Raw genomic sequence first — 24,742 nt, forward strand, 5'->3', positions numbered from 1 at the left:
AGAACAAGGACTGTGTAGAAACATCTCCCTCTAGAGCGGTCAGGGCCAGGACTCTGTAGAAACATCTCCCTGTAGAGCATAAAACCCCAACCATTCTTATTTTCATGGGATTATGCTCTCATCAAAATATGCTTTTAAATATTACGTTCCATTTCTGCAAGGTTTGTTCCGGTAGATGCAACTGAATGCTTCGCTCTGCACCTCGCCGTAAACATCAAAACATTTTCTGTGTGAACGCCGTTTTTGATTTTGTATCATCGGGTCCCAGACCCTGGCCTGTGTGTGTGTGTGTGTGTGTGTGTGTGTGTGTGTGTGTGTGTGTGTGTGTGTGTGTGTGTGTGTGTGTGTGTGCGTGCCTGTGTGTGTGCGTGCCTGTGTGTGTGCGTGTGTGTGTGTGTGATCCAGAGCAGCGTGTGAGTCACGGAGGTCCTGTCAGAAGCTCACAGTTGCCCAGAAGTATCTTAGAGGAGAGCTTGGCTCTGGTCTCCGCAGCCTTTTCAGATTCAATCACACTTGATCAACTTGGAGCGCGTCCCGTTGTATTTATAGAAAGTTAAACGGTATGCGGTTAGTGGCCCTGGCCGCCGCCCAGTACGTCTGCTCTTATTTCTGCCTCTGCAGCAAAGATTAGAGTTTGGTAGATTCTGTTGTTCTCTCTCCATGCAGACTTCTGAAACAAGGGCTTTTCTCTAAGTTGCTGTGAGAGGATGGATCCTTCAAGCCTGTTGTTGGTTTTTCTTTTGGTTAAACGTTATAGAAACAGTCAAGAGCCTTGCATAATCTCACTTTATCAACCTTTATTTTTATTTGTTTGTTAGTCTGTAAAATAAGTATATCTCGACTAAAGAATGACCGACACAGCTTTATATAGAACCCACAGATAGCATCAAAGTAAGAGCAATAGGACCAATGTAAATATATACCTGTATGGGTTGATCATATACGAAGAACCTTCAACACACACACCTTGCATTTACGTCACACAGACACTGGGGTGACATACAGGCACACAGACAGTTAGACGGACAGACAAATGGCGAGACATGGACAGGCAGACAGACAAGGAGCAGAAACACACAGACTGCATTCATGCTGGCTTTGTTATAATTTCAGTTCTTGAACCCTTAATTACCCTCTGACCCCAGTGATTTCTTCTCATCAAGGCACATTTACAGGTTCACACACACACACACACACACACACACACACACACACACACACACACACACACACACACACACACACACACACACACACACACACACACACACACACACACACACACACACACACTCAAAGCGTGAAGTGGTAGCTGCCATCAGTTAACCAATCAAGGGGAGAACCAAACAAGAGTTTGAGATGCCACATGAGAAAGATTGGTGAACGAGAAAGAATGGAAATAACATATGGAGATTGAACTGGTGAATGAATTGTGGGCTGTCACAGTTTGAACTGGTGTTGCCTGTGTGTGTGTGTGTGTGTGTGTGTGTGTGTGTGTGTGTGTGTGTGTGTGTGTGTGTGTGTGTGTGTGTGTGTGTGTGTGTGTGTGCGTGTGTGTGTGTGTGTGTGTGTGTGTGTGTGGTGTGTGTGTGTGTGTGTGTGTGCGTGTGTGTTTGGTGTGTGTGTGTGTGTGTGTGTGTGTGTGTAGTTCCTTCTTCAACCCACCAGATGTCCCCAGTTGTTATTTTATTTGCCCCTCATTATCATGGATTGTTGTGTCTATTAGTCAATTGTCTTGACCAGTAGAGTATTAAAGGTAACATATTATACTACCAGATGTGAGCCTGATTAGCTATTACAAGCCGTTTTGAAAATGTGCCTCTTCTGACATCACAAGTGGGCGTGTCCACCGAGATGTGTCCTGGATGGAGGAATGTAGCAGATGTGTGCTGGATAGATCTGGTCTAACCCTAACCCTACCCAGTGGACTGGAGCAGGTGTTGCAGCACGCCTCTGGGTGTTCATGCCCACTTGTGATGTCAGAAGAGGCACATTTTAAAAACGGCTTGTTCACACTCTCACCTGGTGGTGTAATATGTCACCTTTATTTGAGTCCGTTTGTTTCCCTGTGGTGGGTTGTGAATCATACCTGCCTTGCCTGTGAGCTCACTTATTTTTAGTTTTCAATCAGTAAAAAGTAACTGTTTTCCCAAGCAGCATCCAGCCATGTGGAGCCCACCCTTAATCCCCTGCTACTCCACCCACTGCCCCCACCTCGCACCCATAAAGGGGGGACATGGAACCCTGGCAGGCTGTTTGAGGTCTTCAGACACAGCGTGTCTCAAACCATAAAAGACCCACTTTCTTCTCAGGATCCACCATCAGGTTGGCCCTCGAGCATCAGCTTTGAGAGCCGTCCATGAGGAGGGACAGGGGCGGCCTCCTGCTGCGATGCATAATAACCGTTGTGCGTAATGCGGTCGGCCCCGTCTCCTTCATGTCGAACTGATCAGCAAAAGAGCACGCTCACAAGGAAGAAGGAGACTAGTAATGCGCCAAACTAGATCCCTTCCATTGCTCGACACTCCCGACCGGCCTCCTTTTGTACAACCAGCCTCACTCACTAGACGTCCTCAGAAGACTCTAGGGTGCATGATGGCTTCATAAACTGTAGCTTGGCTCAGCAGTTGAATCTCAGCATCCTGCCCCTGACCCTGGACCATTTACTTTTTTTACTTTATTGTATAATACCGTTTTATTTTAGTCTTTTGTTTTGCCTACCTTTGTGCTATTCAGAATTATTTTGCAATATTGAGAATGTATTGATTGTAAATATCACTTATTCGATTTAATTGTACCTAATTAGATCATTTTCTAGTTATTGCAAAGACAAACAAAGACAAACACAATTTAGATTCCTCTATTTTTCTTGCACATGTTTTGGAATGACAACAAAGCTTCTTAAGTGGTAATTAAACCCCCTGTTTCAGCTCAAATTCATACACTTTGCGGTAAAACGCATATACAATTGGGCTGAGATATCTAGAAAGGAGGGGGAGTAGTTATCCACAGGGTATCTTACGACCCACGGCAGTTTATTGATTTTTTGTATTTTTCAAGCTTTTTACAAATGTTGAATATGAAATGTGCCTGCCCTGGGGAGGATCTACAGACTCCCTGTTCATGCCAGACTCAGTGTGCTCCCTTGTCCTCCATTGGCTCTTTCATCAAGGGTGCCCTGTCACCCTGGAGTGAACAGAATCCTTTCCTTCCTGCGTCTGCGTCTGAATTCCATGGTAATGGACAAATTGTCGTTTGTCTTCGCCTGTTCTGTCTGTGACCACATTATGACCCTCCGACAAGCTCCATCCAGTCTTCGGCAACCACTGCCTGTCCCATATCTCCCTAGACTTTTTCAGCTGTCTGCCCCCTTCGAACAGTATCAACGCCATTTTCATGGAGGTTGACACCGGCCAAATCCCTTCAGACGTTGGGTCTAATGCGGCCCCCCAATCTCTGCAGAGTTCTGGAGGGCGTTCTGCAAGTTGCTGGGAGCCACAACCATCCTGTCACCAGTATTGCCCCCACAGACCAATGTCCTGTCAGAGCGTGCAAAGCAGCACCTGGAGAGTGCTCTACGTTGTCTCGCCTCCCACTATCCCACCACCTGCAGCCAGCATTTGGCCTGGATGGAGTCTGCACAGGAGACCCTTCCCAGTGCTGCTCCTGGTTTGTCGCCGTTTCAGTGCTCCCTGGGAAACCAGCTACTTTTGTTTGCAGAGCAGAGGGAGGAGGTTGCAGTCTGCCCCTCTGCTCAAGAATTGTTCAAGTTCCAGTTTTGTCCCACCGCCTCGCAAGCCTTCCCACAATGCCTTGCCCTACGCGTATATTGCGTCTGATACAAACAGAGTTGGAGGCATTGCCAAACCTGAGAATGTGCTTGGTGGGGACATGACCGTTTTCCAGTGTGGACTCACATGGAGACCGAAACCAATGCCCTCCGGAAATGAAATAATCAGAGGAAAATCAACTATTGTCGTCATGTTTTTACATTGAAATAAATCAAATAGAAATTCTATTCTATTTCAAGAGGCCTGGGCAGGCACCACGCAGCCAGACGGCGTGCGTCATCACCTTCTGAAATGCAGCGTAAGCGTTTAGTCAACCCAAAGAATAAATTGAGCGTGAGGGGAGAAGCCCCCCCCCCCCCTCCCCCCCTTCTAAATGAAGACCCCCCCCCCATCAGGTGTTCTCTCCTGACCTCTGACCTTCATGTGATTGACGACCTTGATCTTGGCAACTCCCCTGTGCGACCCTGCCCAAAAGTATCTGATGAGTTTATGAGCCGTCTTCATACATCTCAAAGGAGGCTCATAAACTCAGTCTGGAAAGAGTCCTAATGGCAGGGCATGGTCTGAATCTGAAGCCTATACTTCCTCAACCTCTTAAAACGCTGTAGTCTTTCTTTCGGCTAGAACGAATATAGAATTAAATCAATATTACCGAAATGATCATTTTCTGATGCATATTGCATACTTTGATGACACTAACTCTAACCCTCATAACCTAACAAGTCAAAATGTTTTCCATCACTTTAACTTTCTTTCCATTTTGAAGCTCTCTCTACGTCTCCACTGCAGTAAGGGTTCAGAATGGAGCTGAGATAACGGCCAGATGTTTAGGTCCCGCCATCCAGGTAATCCATGGAGGAGGAGGGCTTTAAATAGAAGCAAAACCTTCGCCTCTGACATAATAGGACCAACAGTTGCTCAGAATGAAAATACAAGAAAAAAGGGGGATCCTTATCGTATGGACGAAGAAGGTTGTCATAAAGTGGTGAGGCTCGGGACATTTAACATTCAAAAGTGTTCAACCTAAACGTGTGGTCAAGAGGGCACAGCCGGACGTAGCTCTCCTCCCAGCATTAGCATGTACTGCTAGAATGCGCTGTGAGGCTCTATCAGCGAGTAGCGCTGGGCTCCTGGCCTGGCTCTTTTAAAATAACTCTTCTTCTGCTCCCTCTCCCGTCCCCCATGCGTGTTGCGCAGAGCAGCCCGGTCAGCGGGGGGCTGCAGTCGTCACGGTGACTCAGGAGGACCTCCATTTGAAAAATTAAATGGTGGGAGGGAGGGGGGACTTTGGCAGAGTTAAATGAGGCCCCCAAGCAAAACATGCTGAGCTCAGCACATTCTCTACAATCTCAATCACCAAGGGAAGAGGCCGCTGATGTAATGGTGGCCCAGCCCGCGCTGCCAGGGCTTGGCAGGAGCGCAGAGCACGTCAGCACCGCCCTGCTGATGTAGCCCCGCCCTCCGCGCTGGCATTACACCACACATATATACCGCCACATATACTTTTACAGGCCTTTACATAAATACACACCGGCATCCACAAACTCATGCACGTAGAGCGATACCATACATATATGCTTGCATGCATACGTATTACGCACGCACATACACACGCGCAGGCGCACACACACACGCATATGCACACACTACAGGACAGGGTGTGAATTATATGGTGCCATTCAGGGGGGTCTCGACTTTTTCATTAACCATATAATTGTTTTGCACTGTAGACCATCAATTATGTGCAGCAGCTATAGGGAACACAATTAACATTCAGAAAATATAGGTTTATGAATAACATTTGAGAAAACAAGGTCTGGGATTCTTCCTGGACGATCGCCCAACAGATGGACGGCCCAATCAGAAGCTGCCATTGTTGTAGGAGGCGTGTTCTAATGCAATCAGCACTTTCTGCTCATTTAGATGTGTTCATAGAATGGCCTGTTGGGCCTTATCTTTAAACCATGTCAAGGCCTTCAGATATATAATAGAATAAAATACAAAACGTTGGTCAAAGTGAAGATATTGTTTTGTAGATGGATGCTAGCAGTGGGGGCTAATAGAGAGCTATAGGGCCTCCCTGGTGAAAAGAGTTAGATTTTACTTCAAAAAATAATTGTATCTGAATAAACAATAATTACCTATTTTAAATGTGCGTGTTTAGAATGTACAATGACGTGTAATATGTCAACGTTAAATCAGTATATCTGGGTAAAAATGTGCAGCAAAGTGTGCAGTGCAGCAGCGCAGCCAATATAGTTACACAATGTATGCACATAGCAGCCTAAAGTTAGCCAATCAGTGTCCTCAAATCTGATGACTAAAGGTCATTTATCGGCCCAGGCCGACATTACGACGGTGAGCATGGCTACTCACGACACAGGACATCAGCTGCCCCTGAATCCAATGAGATCTCTCCCCCTTTGAGAGGAAACCTTTGGTGAGGAAATTGCAAATCTTTTGTGATTTTGTGTATGAAATGAGCCACACACTGTGGCGTTATACTATAAATGTTCCAGAAGCTTAACCCTCTCTAGGACACGGACATAAAAATTGACTGCTGCCCTGACCAAGCTCCACACATCCACACAAACCTCTCCGCCGTGTCCCTCTGGCCTGAGGTGCGTCTGAAAAGGCCCTCAGGTACGGTCTTGTTTAAGTAGCAGTGAAAACATTTTCCAGTTCCCTGGATGGTACTGTCCTCATTTATGTTTATTTAACGGCCCAATTTAAATTATGGTGACTCTGTGATAGCGGTGGGGTCAACTTAGTCGTTTGAATTGAATTTCTGAGACAACTTTTTTTCCCCAAGTCTTTTTCTCTTTAAGGGGCACCAGGTTGATGCATTGAAATGTTAAATGCATGCCCCCCGGACCACCTGAGAGGCTTTGAATAGGCATAGTGCACCAAAATAAGGGCCCGCAAAAACATTCTTCATAGGGCCACCAAAAAGCTAGAATCGGCCCTGCCTACACATGCATGATCAATAGGCCTGTGTGCCTGTGTTAGTTACACATGCACAGAGCAATATTTTATTAATTGTATGGAGTGAATCACCAACCAATGAAATACAATGAAATATGTGTGTGTGTGTGTGTGTGTGTGTGTGTGTGTGTGTGCGTGTGTGTGTGTGTGTGTGTGTGTGTGTGTGTGTGTGTGTGTGTGTGTGTGTGCGTGTGTGTGTAAACAGGTCTGCATTGAACCTATTAAACCGTGAAGTTCAGTAGTGTCATCTCTCCTCCATCTCATCCTGCAGACAGCGCAGTTGGAGATGGCTGCCCACGAGAAGAAGATCCCTCCTCTGATCAGTGAATACAAATAAACTTTGCACCCTTTAAAAATATTAGAGTGCACTGTGAAAATAAATTACATGTGTCAAAAAGATTAGGTCTGAAAGGGACCTGGAAGTGTTTATTGTTATTCTGGATTAATATTCATATGGACAAGAGATGGTAAAAGAAAAGGCAGCCGCTCTTTCAGAATGGGGTCCCTGCTGCCTGCGGATGAGGTACACTTCAACTGCTTTTATGGGAGATATTCAGAAAATTCCGACTTTATTATTTCTCTAAAACCAAACAGACGAGTTGCCAGTAAATAATATGAAACACGTCTCCTCGACCAGAGTCTCAATGAAAGGGATCACAGTGTGAACATGTGCGGTTGGTTGGTGATTGGTGAACTGCTGCCCCCTAGCAGTCAACGGGGGACGGTGGAAAACTGTCCAACAGTTGGAACAATTTATACGCATGCGTTCATATAAAAAAAAATACACAATCGATTAGATTGTTTATTTCCGATTTCCAAATGGTTTATTATCAATACAATTATATCAAGCTCGAATCATATTCATAGTTTTAATTGTAATTGTTACACATAACGATTATTGATAACTGTTGTGTCTGATCAAATGAAATAGTTTAAGCAGGGTGAAATGGAAACGTAACCTGAGCCAGGTAGCGAGCGTTTACGTAATACTTACGTTAAAAATGTATGAAAGTCATCCAATATACATAATATGAAATACAACTACTGGATACAACCTTATGAGACGTACTGTTGTATGGGTCTTTTTTAGAATATTGCTAATTATTTCGGATCAGAAACTTATTTCTTTAGGACAAAAACCTTAAAGATGATTTGATCAATCATGATATCAATCTGTGAATGTCTTAAAGCAAAGGAGGCTCGATCGGGGCTTCGACTCGGTGCTCTACTGCTCTGACTGCTGAGTCCAGGACACTCAATCAATCACAGCTAGCTTAGCGTCTGAGTGAACTGCAGCCATGGTAAGTCTGAATGAAAAGAAACCGCTTTCCTTTATTATTTGATGCAGCCATGCATAATATTGACCAAGGATAACGAGCCTTCATTACTGGAGGATAAAGATCTACTGCAGCTAATCTCTGCAGCATATCTAGTATGTATTAGAAGCTAAGGAGTCTAAGAAGTGATGCAGTGTGAGTAAGCAAAACACAACGTTAGCTTCACTGATGTCCGCCCAATAAAGTTCAACGACTCGGTCCGTGATCCGGCATTAATGGTCTGAGACAATAAAACAATATAGGTTGACTGTGAATTCTAGGTAGATCCTACATCTCCTCATTTCGCGCTCTTTAACAGAACATCTTTAGAAACTGCCGCGTTGCCGCTAGCTTAACGAGCTAACATGAAGCTAGCACACAGGAGCTCTCAGAAGTTAGCTTCCTCAGACGGAAAGTGTTCCTGTGAGGTTTACTTTCGTTTTCCCTGGTCTGCCCTCGTATATCGGTTATATAACCTCTTAACGGTCGCGTATCCACTACGTTATGTTTTAACAAACCTCTAATGTTTTCTTATTGTTCTCCACCTGATGTTCGGAGCTCTGGTTCTGACCCAGTGGAGCTCTCCATCAGACCCAAAGGAGCTCTTTTTCAGACCCAGAGCTTCTATGGGTCTGAACCAGAGGAGCTTTGGTCTGACCAGCGGGTATTAAACGTGTTGTTGGTGACAGACCTCTTATCCATTATTAAGCAGTAACTCGATGCCTTTAGAAAACCCTCCACTATTAAACAGCTCTCCTTCATCTGGTACACGACACAGGGTCCCCATGGTTGCGATGACAGACAATTATGTGAGATGAGTGGAATAAGACCTGATGGAGGAGGACTTGTAGCATTTATTTCTGTCATGTTTTCAAACGATTTTAACCTGAAAATCCTTGGGTTGTTTTTTAGTTTCGGAACCAGTATGACAACGACGTCACGGTGTGGAGTCCCCAGGTGAGACCATTGATGTCTGATGGATCCTCACGGTGTAAACCAATTTTTAGTGTCAACGGAACAGTTTATTTTATGTTTTTGTTCCAGGGTCGCATTCATCAGATCGAGTATGCCATGGAGGCCGTGAAGCAGGGTTCTGCTACTGTTGGACTCAAATCCAAATCCCATGCAGTCCTGGTGGCTCTCAAGGTACCCTGGTTATTTTATTTTCCATCTCTTATTCTACTCTGTTGTGTCAGGGAGCCTCGTTCTGTTAAGGTTGGTCATCAAGTAGAAGGCTTGTTACACTAATATCCAGTGGTGTTTTTGGATGGACCTGCAATGTAGGCTATTTAAACTATTCTGAGAAGCATTGGCTTAAAAAATCCAAAGATGCATTTTTCCCTGTGTGTGCATTGAACTTAATAAAGCGTATTGTTCAGCACCGTCGTTAATCCAGTGGTCTCTCCTGCAGAGAGCCCAGTCGGAGCTGGCTGCCCATCAGAAGAAGATCCTCCACGTTGACAACCACGTGGGGATCTCCATTGCCGGACTCACGGCCGATGCCAGGCTGCTCTGGTGGGTTCCTCCTCAGCCTTTAAGATGAATCCACCAGGTTCTGGATTCTCAGTTTGCTGCCAACGTGTATTAAAGGGATGGTTCTGAGTAAATTCACCCTTGGTCCTTTGCACCATGACATTCAGCTAAATACCCCCTCGAGTTTTTTTCTACTGGCTTTAGTACTGTTGCTAACGGAACCTGTCTTATATCTCGTAAATTACCCCACTAATAATGCTTGGAATGTTACCATACTTCGCCAGTAGAACAAATAGGGACTGTACTCATAAAACGAGGCATTGTTAAGTTTAAGTATACCAGGAGTTAATTAACAATAACACAGCTTCAACTGTCTTCTGCTACCACTGCTATTCCACTGAAATAATATATTTTTTTCAGTTGTCAATACATTTCTATGGAGTGTTGAATTCACACTTTTTTGTTTTGTTTTCTTGTGAGTTTTGCTGAGGACTTGTACTCCCTTTCCCCAAATCCCGGAAGTGGCATTGACGCAGTGGTAGCATAAGACAGTTGAAGCTGTGTTATTGTGTTATTGTTAATAAACTCCTGATGTGCTTAAAAACTTTACAATGCCTTGAGTACAGACCCTATTTGTACTACTGACCAAGTGTGGTAACATTCCAAGCATTATTAGTGGGGTAATTTACGAGATACAAGACGGGTTCCGTTAGCACCAGTCCAGTACTAAGCCAGTCAGATGAAAACTCTTAGTTCATCAATGTTCGTCATCAATGTTCGACCAAGGGAAAAAAGCTTTCCTGGGGGGGTGTTTGGCTGGATGTCATGGTGCAAAGAACCAAGGGTGAATTTACTCCGATCCATTCCTTTAAATCAAGACCCTGGGGTTGTAATGTGTGTGTGTGTGTGTGTGCCGTCTACCTTCTCTGTTCAGCAACTTCATGCGGCAGGAGTGTCTGGACTCGCGGTTTGTGTTCGACCGCCCCCTCCCAACATCTCGCCTGGTCACGCTGGTCGGCAGCAGTATCCTCTTCATCACTGAGGAGTCCTCAGATTGGAAACGCTGCAATGAACTGCTTCTATATGCTGTCTGTTTATACATTAGTTATGTGATGTGGTTTAAGATGACCTGAAGTCTGCAGGGTTGAAGGTTAAGGTAAAATCTTCATTAGGTTAGTGGGTTGGTATTGGTCTAGTTCTAGACCATTTCTGTCAAACCTTAACCTGTAGTAAGAAGCCTAATAATTGACTAATTTCAATGTTCATTTATATTTAAATTGGGCACGAGTAGGCTCGAGTGATCAAACGAATTCCTCGAGGATCAATCGAGTACTCGTTTAATGTAATCATTTTTAGAATGCAACGCATCTGCAGCAGGAATAGGCCTAATGATGAACGGCAATATCACCAACCAAACATGTAATGCTTATTCTCAATCAAGCAGTCAGAGTTGTCGGTGTTCATTTTTGCAAACGTTCAAAACACATCACGTCGAACAAAGGCCTGTAACCGTTTAAAAAAGAAACAAGTAGCCTAACCATTGCTCATAAATTAAAGCTGCAAATAAAACGGCAGCAAATGAACAAAAAAAAAAATACTCAGCGTTGTGATCTTCTATACACGGCCGGGAATACAGCTGCGTCTTGCAGCGGTGAAAATAGCCGACACACTTGGTTGCTGCGGGTCTGCTTTCCCGAACTCACCTTTGTGTTTCAGGAGAATATTTTGCCGCATAGTATTTGCAGTACTCGGGTAGCTAAATTTCGCTTGGCACATCTCTTATTTCTGTAAAGTATTTCAATACTTCGCTGCGCTTTGATCTAACCGCCATCTCCTAACTTTTTGAATTCTGGCTTTGTGCACACGGCATGCGCCACACTGAAATTTGATACATTTCATTTGCTTTGTACGCATGCCGTGTGCACAAAGCAAATGTGGACAGGCGAACTCGAGTTTGCCTGTCCACCAACAGAGTTAATTTGGAACGAGGAGTACTCGAGTAATCGATTCCTCACGCCCATCCCTAATTACAATGGCTTATTGTTAGAGTTTTCCCCCAATTGCAGAACATGAAGTCAATGTGGATGACTGCGATATTGGACCATATGTTTTTTGTTGCGTTGTGAATGGATGATTAATGAGCCATATGGGTGCTGAGGCTGGACCCGCTGAAGCAGTGTTCTAGAGAGAGTGGGGGAAGTGGATCTGTTTGACTCCCCACGCTGACCAGATGGCTGCTGCTTCCTACCATCTCTGTTGGTAAAAGGACACTCCCCTGCCTGGAGATCCCTTAGCAACACGTCTGCACCTCACCGGCCTAGCTACATATGTCCTTTAAGTGTCTACTGATGGTTTTATATTGCCTTAACCTGACATCTCAGAAACCCAAATCCCAACCCAGAGATATGGGAGGAGGCCGTACGGTGTGGGACTGCTCATCGCTGGGTATGATGTAAGTCAACCCCTGCTATTAGTTCCCCTGGGAGCTAGAGGACCCCTGGTGGTGTTTGGGGTCTCATTGTTCCCCTTCTTGCAGGACATGGGCCCTCACATCTTCCAGTCCTGCCCCTCCGCCAACTACTTCGACTGCAAAGCCATGTCCATCGGAGCGCGCTCCCAGTCGGCACGCACCTACCTGGAGAGACACATGGACAAGTTCATGGACTGTAAGCCTCGTCACGGTCAGGGGTCAGGGCTCAGCCTCGTCACGGTCAGGGGTCAGGGCTCAGCCTCGTCACGGGGTCTGGGGTCAGCCTCGTCACGGGGTCTGGGGTCAGCCTCGTCACGGGGTCGGGGGTCAGCCTCGTCACGGGGTCGGGGGTCAGCCTCGTCACGGGGTCAGGGGTCAGCGTCGTCACGTGCTCAGGGTTCAGCCTCGTCACGGGGTCTGGGGTCAGCCTCGTCACGGGGTCTGGGGTCAGCCTCGTCACGGGGTCGGGGGTCAGCCTCGTCACGGGGTCGGGGGTCAGCCTCGTCACGGGGTCAGGGGTCAGCGTCGTCACGTGCTCAGGGTTCAGCCTCGGCACGGGGTCAGGGGTCAGCCTCGTTACGGGGTCGGGGGTCAGAGTTAGGGCTCAGGGTCGTCAGGGTTAGGGTTCTGGGTCGTCACGCAGACGAGGTGGCGTTGGATTACTCTATCACTAACAGGGATTTATCAACCACATGGTGGGTTTCCAACATGTGGTTTCAGTCAGGTCCTTTTCATCGTGTAATCATCAGGTTAAAGGTCAGTATGAATGACGAGGTACCTTCTCCTTCGACAGGTAACCTGAACGACCTGGTCCAGCATGGGCTCCGGGCCCTCAGAGAAACCCTCCCTGCGGAGCAGGACCTGACCACCAAGGTGAGCTGTGGACATCTGTTCACCACACGCGTACATGAACTGACGGGCTCGCTCCATTGTCATGTCGGCTTGTCAGAGACTAAACAGGGCTTGGGTTTTCGTTGGCGATGAATGAATGGATGCGTCCCTCCAGAGCGGCAGAGCATCGCTAACCTCTAGGAGGACTGCTTGTACCTAAAGCCAGCCTGTCAGTGCGTTGTGGATCTTTACTGACGGACAGAAGTGGGATTTGAGTTTTTGCGATTTCAATGCATTGGAACCATTTATAGCGATGCGTGTGTTTTGTGATGATCCTCCTTTCAGAACGTGTCCATCGGCATTGTGGGAAAGGACCTGGAGTTCATAATCTACGACGATGGTGATGTGGCCCCCTTCCTGGAGGGGCTGGAGGAGAGGCCACAGAGAAAGGTGGGCTGTTGTTCATACGATCCTGTGGTGTGACCCCAGGGTTAAACCTCTGTCCTGCCTCAGCTCTGACCTGCTGTGGCTCTGCTTTGGAAGTTGTGAGGAACTGGAAGCTCAATACGAGCGTTTAGGCCAGCATCGTTTGTCTTGACAGATGACTGGAGAACTAGCCGGAGCTGGTAGAATAAGAACGAGATGCATGAAAAATAATATAAAGAGCTGTTGAAATGGAGATGCATCAACCTAACGTACATGTAACAAGTGACTTACTGTGGGCTAACCACCTGTACTTCCTCAGGTCGTGCCGGCTGCAGATGATGCCCCCGCTGCACCTGCTGCATCTGACGAACCAATGGAACACTGAACACGCCCCCTTCAACCACAAGTCAACCAATTATCTAGCTTTCTAAACTGGGGAGGAGGGAAAGTCCCGCCCTGATCATTGTTAGTTCTCTGGATTGGATGCGTTCTGTTGTACTGTGCCACATATTACATGTCAACCAAACGCTCTCTGATAAGATCGGTCTGTCGCTTTTGTAAGGGTATGTACCATTCTACAATAAATAAACTTTCTGTATTGTTTGCTCCTGATGTGTTATTTGAACAAATTCTATTTAATGTCAAGTAAACTCCCACCAAACGATTTGTAATGTTTTCCAGAGAAGTTAATTCTAGAGTGGGGTATTTCATCACTAACGGAAGGCGGCGCTTAGCTGATTAAGCCCGGTTAGAACTAACACCAAGGCTAAAGCCATTCCAACAACACAGTTAAGCCGCGCCTTGCTCTGGTTAGTTCAAACCAGGCTAAAGTTATCCTGGATTACGCAAGCTCACGATATCTAACCAGCCCAGAACCTGTGCTTGTGGAGGAACTATGAGGAGTACAAGCATATAAGTCAAAAAGGGAACACCATAACCATTAATAAAAACAAATGGTTGACTAAGTAGGCCTATTAAGTGTAACATTTTTATTGAATATTGACCATGGTCTTGTAATCAGAGAGATAGTGTCAGACTTTTCATACCATTTCTTTGAAGAGAGATGCCTAGTAAATGCAGCCAGATTTTTTTTTCTAAATTGACTAACCTTAGTATTTATCTCAACAGAATCGGTCTCAGCTGCCTGCCTTCTTGGTCTATAAAGGGGCATGCCATTCTTGCAGATGTTTGTTTGTTTGCTCTAAAAGGGACGTAAAGCGGTGCTGCTTATATACCTTGGAGGGTAGGCATGGGAGCAAAATATATTGCTTATCAAGTGTGATGGGTTTCCTGTGAAATGTATTTTACAGGTCGTTGTGTGGGTCTTTGCTGCCTGAATACTCATGGTCTGTGTCCCAGCCTCTTCCACTGGTTGTATTTTGAATGGTAAGCATCTCTGCATATTATTTTCAGCATGACTGAAGCATCATGAAAATAGTTGTGTATATACAAATCTCCTAATTTACATAACTTGGCAATATTTATCTTTATACAGTAGTGTGCACTGATAGGCCAACTTTATTTCTATTTTGTAGATGATCGACCATTGTGATGGCATCAACTTTTATATCAATAGAGATCAGATTAATAATATAAATACATAATTTAAAGGTTAGTAAAACAATTCCAGTGTAGACTTCCATATTGACGGTAGAGGAATATTTACAAAAGGAGCAGTGCATTATGGTAACCTTATGAGTTACAGCATTTTGGAATGTACAAACAGTCAATTAGGCTGCCCTGATCCTTACAAGAGATGCACTGGACAACATGGAGTCAACACTAAAAGTGTTGACTCCATGTCTGTAAGCTGGAAGCACTAGTTGCAGATGACACCTTTGCCACAGTCTTAAGAAGGTTTCAATATTGAGGTCGTAGACGCTAGATCACAGGTATTGTCAGTGCGAGTCCTTCTTGCCTTTCCTTCTTCTGGTCCTCCGTCTGACATGGACGGAGCCTGCGGTGGGCGTGTCTGCTGGGCACTCGAGTCCAGGAACCTCCGGATCCTGAAGAACCTCTGGATCATAAGGAATGTCTGGATCCTGAGGAACCTCCGGATCCTGTTGAACCTCCGGATCCTGAGGAACCTCCGGATCCTGAGGAGCGTCCGGATCCTTCCCACCTTCTCGGCCCTGCGGTTTGAACACATCCGCTGTTGCTTCTGCGGCTGCAGGGAGAAGCTCTTGTCTCCCATCCTCTGTGTTAAGTGTGTCAGTGTGGTCAGCCTCTGCCTTGACCTCTGCATCCATGGAGATGTCGCTCTCCTCGGGGTCATCTACAGGCTGCCTCCTCTCAGCCTCGTGCTCTGAAGGTGGGCTGCTGTGGCCGGCATGGTCCTGGTGGTACGGACAGCTCTGCCCGTAGTCCTTTGGATCATCTATTAAACAACCGCAGACACAAGGCTGAGTCACTTCTCTTAATGCTACGTCATCTTCCTTTGGAAATCCACCAAACAGATGGTGATCATGCATCATCGAATATCGTATGACAATTAGAACCCCATTGGCCTGTAGGTCATGTCAAATATAGGCTAGATTGAGGTGAAAACATACTCATTTAAATTAAAGCACACTGAATGGGTAAAGTGTCTAGAAATAGGGGCAGATATCATGAACACGTGTCATGTAGAACCTTTCATGATGATGATAGGAGTGTCTCTACCTTCACAGTGGTGCTGCTGGTCTGTCTTCTGTGGAGCCACCAGATGGCCCTCCTGCATGGCTCTGGTGATCTCTCTCAGCTGAAGCAGGAGGCTCTCCTCCTGGTCAGCGCTCACCCTCTTCACCCTGCAGGGGGGAGGAGGAGCACGCTCACAGCTCTCAGAACCAATCCCAACATCACACTGCGCCTCATGCAGTAACGCTTGGAGTTTTCTCTCCTAACTTCAACATCCTTTTGTGATGAGTTGTACAACTCGTATGAGTTTGCCACCTCAGATTCAGCAAATGGTTGCAAACTGTTTCATATTGAAGTTGTTCTGAACAGCAGGTTCTGGGCAGGACAGTTAGGCGCTGCACTGAAGGACTGGTTCTTTGAATGTGTTTAGTGTTTTCACACCTCTGATGAACCAACGCAGACCACGGAACTATCAGTCTACTACAACCAAGTGCTGTGTCACCACTAACTTACATAAAGACGCCTTGATTGAACACATTGGCATTCTGACCTGATCCGAGTGATGTTTGCAGCAAAAAGTAGGACTTATTTTTATGATTAATCTTATCAATGCTAATTTGATATTCTTATTGTTGTATCATCGACATAGCCCAATACAATTATATCAAATCCACTCTGAAATCCATCTGCGAAGGTGGTAGTATATATTAAGGGCATAGTCATCATTATACAAGGGTATTTGTTTTATTGAATGTTCTTTCAACAAAATCATTAGTCAAAGCTACAGAATAGTAGCCTGGTCCAACCAGACTCTCGTACTTCATTTCATTTGTACAGAGAGTCTGGACCTACTCAATTGACAAACGTTACCTCACTTGAAGGCGGACGTCTGTTGAAGTTTAAAACGATTGGATCTTTCATAACCAATCGTTTGGCCGGGAATCACATTGCCAAAACGTGTCTGTAAACAAACCAAACACCGTGCGTGAAGATGTCCGTCAATGAGAGCTGACTTTAACGTCATTGTTCTCAGCCACTCCCTCTGTTCGCTGATTGGACGCAAAAATGTAGACAGAGAAAACCCACTAACATACCGCAGACCCAGACCTAGTACTGAAGGGAAATTCAAATTGAGCTGAAGAACTTAAGCGGGCAGTCAAAACGTTGTTCTTTATGTGGCCCACCGTCTGTGACTGATACAATGAGTCTAGACCACTCGCACATTTCTACAGAGAAAATTCTAAGCAGAAAAATTTGGGGGAATATGAGAAATGCTTGTCAGACTTTTGTAGGCTCAATTTATGCACAAATCTGGGATGGTTGCATGTGGCCCAATGTGGTCCAAGAGAGTGCCCAATCCAACACAATATACAGTTTACATCTATACATTCAGTGTTTCCCACAGGATTTTTGGAGACTATGGTCGGGGGCTCGCAATCCTCTAGGGGGATTTGAATAGATGTCATTTAAATGGATCAATCTGGTGAATTTTAATTACCAAAATATGAGATATCAATTACTGACAAATTTCTTACATGAAAAAATTACTTAGCTACTGATATGAATGTTGATGACACAATGTAAGGGCCAAACTGAATGGGGTTGAGGAGTTTTCAGAAAGCATTTTAGAAAAGATGAAAACCCAAAATGTCTAAAAGACAGTGCTGAGCCTTTATACTGATAGTTTATTATTATTATTTATTATTATAACCCCCCCCACACACACACACACACACACACACACACACACACACACACACACACACACACACACACACACACGGTGGCGGATTGGTAATCGGGAGAGTCGGGAGAATTCCCGGTGGGCCGTTAACGTTTCGGGGCTGCCGGGCTGATTACTGCGGGATAACAATATTGTGTTTATAATAGTTCCTTGCAGCGCCGTCCGGCAGCCTGAGCTGTGTGCCCGCATCCTCTCACTCACTCAACAGACGCTACACTCACTAACCTGTCAACTTCGTAAACAAGTCGATTTTGTCTAAAGGGGAGTAACTGAGCGGCCCCTCCCGAAGTGGTACAGCCCAGGTGGGCCTTGAACTGCGATTGGTCAGAAAGACGTAACAGCTAATGACAACATTGAACTCTCGTGCAGGCTCGAACAGAGTGACACAGAAACACACACACACTTTTAAGGAGTTTTTCACCCGCTCCGTATCCTTGCTTGCCCCAACAAGTTTGTGTGGCGTGCTTGTTGTTTTGTTTCCAGTGTATCTAGATCCGGTATGATGTTGTCGTTTTTCTAATGTGACTAGTTGTTGCTAGACAGCAAGTGAAAAAACTACGATGTTTGCCAAGCCAAAAGAGCGTTAATCGCACGAATAAAGAAATTAACGCCGTTAATATTGGTTTGCGTTAATGTCGTTAATAACGCGTTCAACTGACAGCACTAATATTTAAGCTTTAACGCTTCAGAGCTGAGGTGTGAGGTCAGAGGGGTCAGGGAGGGTCACCTGTGTGGACCAAGGTTGACCTCCGACACGATGTTCTCCATCACCTGCTCCGTCTCTCTCAGCCGCTCCTGCAGCTGGGCCAGCTCAAAGTCGGCTGGACGCACGCACGCACGCACGCACACACACACACACACACACACACACACACACACACACACACACACACACACACACACACACACACACACACACACACACACACACACACACACACACACACACACACACACACACACACACAAGCAGATAAATGAGGAGGATATATTCAGTGGATCTCAAGACCTCCAGAGATTCATTTTAAAGTGAGTAGGCCTAGCTATTCAGTCAAAGCTGACACACGTTTAATTTAAGAATTACACCAACTAGTAATTTAAGATGTTTTCTACCGTTTCAATAAAGATAAGATGTATTATTTGAATGTAATTTGTTAGAATTGACTAAACCATCCGTGAGCTTTCAGTGAGGGAAATGTGCTGTGTTAACATCTGTTTCTGAATCTAACCTGCCTCCGTATGAGACACTTCAAATCACAATCCCAGGGCTAATATCTGACCAATCAAGGCTGCTCTCCCGTCAGTGGTTGGGGGAATCCATTTTGCCTGTCAATCAAAGTTGGGTGATTGCACAAACACTTCTCAATACCAGAAAAATCAAGGGGGAGGGAGCAGAGAGGTGTGGGACGGTGTTTGGGTTGTTTTGTTTCAAAAGCTTGCCCTCTCTCTTAAAAATTATGTCCTATCTGTCCTACACCAGCTTTCAAGTAACCATTAAGTGACTTTCTGCTTAAATCCAGCATCTTCTGAGGGGCGGGATACTCACTGATCTTCCTCTTGGTGTTCTCAGATTTGATTGGAGGGAATCGGCTCTCTGTGGGGGTGCTGCTTCCCTTTGATGTGATCTGAGACACACAAAAAGTTCTTAGAAGTTATTAAAATATACCCAATTCAGGAAACCGCTGCAGTTCTGTCTCCATGTTCCATTCTATAATAAAAATAGAAGAGTGGAGCTGTTCCGCTCCGCTGGTAGAGCCCTACCACAGCTGAGTCCCAGTCCCAGTCCCACTGGGCTCCCCCACCCTAACGGCATTTCCTACTAGATTATTGTTAGAAAGTCTGTAGGTCAAAATAACCGGACCATGTGATCCATGAAGGCATTAAGAAGTCACTGTAATACAAAGCAAATTAGTTTAGCGTAGAAGCCCGATCTAGCTGCTAGCCTGGGCGTAGCGGACAGCTATCGTCCAGAGCTCTGCTGGAAGCTCCTCTTGCCTTGTCCATTCTAGGGTAACTCTATACTGGAGGATGACCACCCTGGTGGCTCGATGGGAGTGTGATCTCTGGTGTTCACCTTGAAGAGGATGTAGAGGATGTAGAGCAGGATCCCGAAGCCATAGATGGGTATGATCTGGCCCGCTAGGTTGGACTTGCCCCCCGTCCCGGGCCCGGTGCTGGCCCCCTTTGCCCTGGCGATGGCCTCTGTGTTGTGGGCCCTGGAGAACTGAGCAGCCCCGGTGGGTCTCTGGGCCTTCCCGTCAGCAGACCCTTTGCGGGGCGTCATTGGGGGGAAATGGCCTGGGTGGGAATGGTTGGAGGAGGGTTCGGTTATAGGGTGGGGTTATCTTAAAATTACACCAACAGAATAAAAAATACATATTTTTAAAAAGTTCACGGAAAAGGAAGCCTGCTACTGATAATGACCCAATAAAAAGGCCGAAGGATGCGTCATTTGTTGAAAATGTTCCTCTTTAAAAGGAAGCGGAGTGAATAAAATAGTCCTATGTTAGTAGATGAGTAGTGCTCCCCCTGGAGGGAGGAAAGTGTAACAACAGGAGGCAGGTGACACCGTGTTGTCACAGCTTGTACCATCGCATTCATCAAGGGTTTTAAAAATCCCCAACATGTGCAGATACATTTCTCCGCTCACTAATAGGTTTTTATGTCCCTGTTTCAATAAAGGTAGGATGAGAGGAAACCAACCTTCGGGTCGCTCAGCATCCTTCTTCCCCCTTGACAAAAGCATTTTAGGGAGCAGCAAAGCGACGCAAAGCACAACACATGATGCAAGGGTCACTTTCTGAAATGTAGACATCGACATCTTGACGTTCAACTCCGTGCACTTCAACAACAAAGGACCGTGATCATGAACCGTCAGAGATAGCCTTCTCCGGTGTTGTGTCTCCGTCTTCAGTGTACTTCCGTAGTCCGCTGACGGGGCTGACATGGACACCGCTGGAGTACATACACTCTGCCACTGGAGGACGCTACAGTGTCGTTCGAGTATTTATGTATATTTTTATTGTATATGTATTATGTATATATAGGGCAATAAACCCTCCCCTGTTAGTGTTAGTTGGGTGTTGGTGTTAGTATGTGTTGGTGTTAGTTAGGGCAGAGTCTATGTTGATGTTAGTTGGGGCACGTTACTTTAAATGTATATTTCTAGTCCATTAAATTGTGTAACAGAAAGGAGTGTCACCATGAAATAGGGTCAAGTGTTCAGTACACTTTCCAATTAAATATGTTAATCGATGAGACCAAAAGTGTGTTTTCTTTTTATTGCACTTGCGGCTCTCCAGTGCTACTCCTTCAGTCAATCAATGAACTGATCCTTCAAGGTCCTAGTGTCAGAAAGAACCCCCCCAGCCCAGTGAAGAGCCCCCTGCTATGACATCACCAGTATCACATCCCACGGAGAAACACAAAGGGTTTCTCAGGATTACTTTAGAGAGCCTGTAGTCCAACGTGTCCAGAACCAAACCAGAACCAGCAGTAGACCAGTAGAACCAGCAGTAGACCAGTAGAACCAACAGTAGACCAGTAGAACAGCAGTAGACCAGTAGAACCAGCAGTAGACCAGTAGGACCAGCCGCAGAAACCACCAGTAGAACCAGCAGCAGCAGACCAGTATAACCAGCAGCAGAACCAGCAGCAGACCAGTAGAACCAGCAGCAGACCAGTAGAACCAGCCGCAGAAACCACCAGTAGAACCAGTAGCTGATGCAGATCTTAAGCGGTGTTGTGTTGAGGAGTCCCTCTTTGTGTCCTGTTGAGGTCCCAGCCTTCGTCTTCATCACCCGGTACCATATGATAGTCCCTCTGTGTGTCCTGTTGAGGTCCCAGCCTTCGTCTTCATCACCCGGTACCATATGATAGTCCCTCTGTGTTAAGGTGACCAGATTTCTGAAATGAAAATCGGGGACATTTTCAATGTGGCGGTGAAAAATCCTTACATATTATCATTATGAAATAAAAAATGGTGACAAGTACTTTTTCATGTATTTTAACCAGCTTTTATTACACAAAAGGTCAGAGGCGTCATTTGGGGGCGAAAAGTTAGGACAATTCTGTGGGCCAGTGACTGACAGGGGCCCTGAAAAAATATTAGAACATTAGTTATGTTAATAAAGAAACATCATTAATGGATTTTAATAGAAAATCAAATTTATAATTAAACAAACACTTTATTAGTATGCAGAATGTTTCCTGCATGTCTTCACAGTGTTATATTATCACAGCTCAGTGTCAGTAGATATTGTAAAGTTAGTATCGGACTATAAGATAATTGAAGCCTTCACAGGTAGAGGAGTGGTTACAGAAACTGCACATGGTTGGCGTTGCCTGTGTGTAATGGTGGGACCCAGTGTGATATCTTTTCATGGGGCCCAACATCCCTGGTGGTGCCCCTGCAAAAGGTTAATAAATCAAAATATCAGCACCCACAAATATCATGCATCAGTAGTGCACATCAGTGTCAAAAACACAAATATAGAATAATACATGAGAAAAAAATCTCTCTTCCAAAGTTAAGTGTCATGTGCAAAGACGGCTGCCAGACCAGTAGCTAGTAAATATCATCAAGATGTAATTAATAATAATTACCAAGTCAAAACATATAAAAATATGTAAGACTCTCGTCTGTTCTCTTCTCCTTCAATGCTTTTCTTTTCTTCACCCTTCTTTCTTCTCTCCTTAGCTTCCCTCTGTTGTTTACTTCTTTATTTCCGCCTTTCCACACTATTCTCTGCTCTTTTCCTCTTCTCTCCTTCACTCTGTTGTTTACTTCTTTATTTCTGCCTTTCCACACTATACTCCTGCTCTTTTCATCTTCTCTCCTTCTCTGGTGTTTACTTCTTTATTTATTTATTTATTTATTTATTATACCTTTACTAAAAACAGTGACATATAAAACAGTGACTCAGGGCATCAGCTAATCAAATGGTCTGCATTTATAACTACTAGTCATTGGTTACCCACACAGCCCGACACAAAAAACAGCAGCCTAACACACACAACTATCAACCATTGACTTATTATTAATTTATTTATTATTAATTAATAATATCATCATTATTATTATTTTAACAGTCTCAGGTCCCTATGCCTACAGGAAAATCATATGCTACCAAAGCAGTCTTCCACCTCCCCCTCTTCCAAAACAGAGCCACATACAATGCCATCACCTGGTAATCTCATGCTAACGTTAACATTACAGCTTCACTAATGACAGATATGAAAACATTGTCATGATGTTAACGTTCACTGACTTTTATTACGTTAGGTCTTCAGTTCAGATAAACAATCATACTTATTTTAACGTTACATCACTTCTCACACACACACACACACACACACACACACACACACACACACACACACACACACACACACACACAGCCAAGTCTACTGCCAATTCACACAAAATAAATAAGTTCATACACAACATACCATTTATGAGACCGCTGATCTTCTCTCTTTCCTTTTTGACGCTGTCACGTTAAAATTGTACCGGGGGCGAAAATTGTACCGGCCTACGTCATCTGTTGTTTACATCTTGACAACCTGCCTGGTAACAGACGACGCGATCGTCTGTTGCCGGGCAGGTTGCAAAAAACATTCGGCTCATGTTTCCAAAAGACGAAATAACATAATACAGATAACGGATCGCTAGATAACACTTGTTTTTACTTTATTTTTGTATTGTATTTAATTGTTTAATCGAATAGCCACAGACGACGCGATCGTCTGTTGCCGGGAAACGGGCGATCGCGTCAAATGACGTAGGAAGGTTCTTGAACATTCGCGAACTTTCATGCTCGTTCATTGCACTCCTTCATTGAGCGTGACAAGACAGAACACTTATTTTACCATTAACATTTATTGGCATTGCTAACTTTATATTTGTATTGTATTTAATTGTTTAATCGCATTTATGAATGTTCAAGAACCTTCCTACGTCATTTGACGCGATCGCCCGTTTCCCGGCAACAGACGATCGCGTCGTCTTTTGCTATTCGATTAAACAATTAAATACAATACAAATATAAAGTAAAAACAAGTGTTATCTAGCGATCCGTTATCTGTATTATGTTATTTCGTCTTTTGGAAACATGAGCCGAATGTTTTTTGCAACCTGCCCGGCAACAGACGATCGCGTCGTCTGTTACCAGGCAGGTTGTCAAGATGTAAACAACAGATGACGTAGGCCGGTACAATTTTCGCCCCCGGTACAATTTTAACGTGACACACATCACGTTAAAATTGTACCGGGGGCGAAAATTGTACCGGCCTACGTCATCAGTTGTTGACAACTTGACAACTGATTTGATTGGGTTGTCCATTGCCGGGCAGGTTTCAAAAAACATTCGGCTCATGTTTCCAAAGACGAAATAACATAATACAGATAACGGATCGCTAGATAACATTTGTTTTTACTTTATATTTGTATTGTATTGAATTGTTTAATCGAATTTAGCTAGTAAACTGAGTGTTTAAAGCAGGTTTCAAAAACCATTCGCGCTTATGTTGCCGAACACCAAATAACATAATACAGATAACGGATCGCTAGATAACACTTGTTTTTACTTTATATTTGTATTGTATTGAATTGTTTAATCACATTTAGCTAGTAAACTGAGTGTTTAAAGCAGGTTTCAAAAACCTGTCTTGTCACGCTCAATGAAGGAGTGCAGTGAACGAGCATGAAAGTTCGCGAATGTTCAAGAACCTTCCTACGTCATTCGACGCGATCGCCCGTTGCCAGGCAACAGACGATCGCGTCGTCTGTTGCCAGGCAGGTTTGGAATTTGTCAACAACTGATGACGTAGGCCGGTACAATTTTTGCCCCCGGTAAAATTTTAATGTGACACCGCCACGTAAGTTTCAACGTTGCCGCGACGTGCGGGTGAAAGACGCGATCACGTTGCCGCAACGTATCTTGGCGACGTTGCTCGTCCGTAACTGCCACGTCCTGGCGACGTCGTGCCAACCAAAATACATACTGGCGACATTTATGCAACCTTCTTCAAAAAGGTTGCCATAACGTTGCAAGGACGTTAGGGCGGATCTGCATGGTGCAGTCCTCAT

At 45.0% G+C, this 24,742-nt stretch overlaps 2 protein-coding genes and 1 long non-coding RNA gene across 3 annotated transcripts; 1 reads left to right on the forward strand and 2 right to left on the reverse strand.

The window, feature by feature from the left end:
- Positions 1-7,979: 7,979 nt before the first annotated feature.
- Positions 7,980-13,895, forward strand: psma1 (proteasome 20S subunit alpha 1). Its single transcript, XM_060061415.1, has 10 exons — positions 7,980-8,077; positions 9,005-9,049; positions 9,137-9,238; positions 9,504-9,607; positions 10,500-10,588; positions 11,947-12,017; positions 12,102-12,231; positions 12,829-12,908; positions 13,212-13,316; positions 13,612-13,895. The coding sequence occupies exons 1-10, from the start codon at positions 8,075-8,077 to the stop codon at positions 13,675-13,677; spliced, it is 795 nt and encodes a 264-aa protein (XP_059917398.1). The 5' UTR covers positions 7,980-8,074; the 3' UTR covers positions 13,678-13,895.
- A 366-nt stretch (positions 13,896-14,261) lies between these two features.
- Positions 14,262-20,626, reverse strand: ric3b (RIC3 acetylcholine receptor chaperone b). Its single transcript, XM_060061414.1, has 6 exons — positions 20,356-20,626; positions 19,727-19,950; positions 19,199-19,277; positions 18,380-18,473; positions 15,954-16,078; positions 14,262-15,669 (listed from the first exon to the last, which is right to left on the reverse strand). Exons 1-6 carry the CDS (start codon positions 20,597-20,599, stop codon positions 15,191-15,193), a joined length of 1,245 nt encoding a protein of 414 aa, XP_059917397.1. The 5' UTR covers positions 20,600-20,626; the 3' UTR covers positions 14,262-15,190.
- A 1,162-nt stretch (positions 20,627-21,788) lies between these two features.
- Positions 21,789-23,145, reverse strand: LOC132464812 (uncharacterized). Its single transcript, XR_009527355.1, has 2 exons — positions 23,104-23,145; positions 21,789-22,061 (listed from the first exon to the last, which is right to left on the reverse strand). It is a non-coding gene; the product is annotated as an uncharacterized LOC132464812 (long non-coding RNA).
- Between the last annotated feature and the right edge of the window lie 1,597 nt (positions 23,146-24,742).

This window comes from Gadus macrocephalus, chromosome 9, assembly GCF_031168955.1.
Source record: "Gadus macrocephalus chromosome 9, ASM3116895v1".
Lineage (NCBI taxonomy): Eukaryota > Metazoa > Chordata > Actinopteri > Gadiformes > Gadidae > Gadus > Gadus macrocephalus.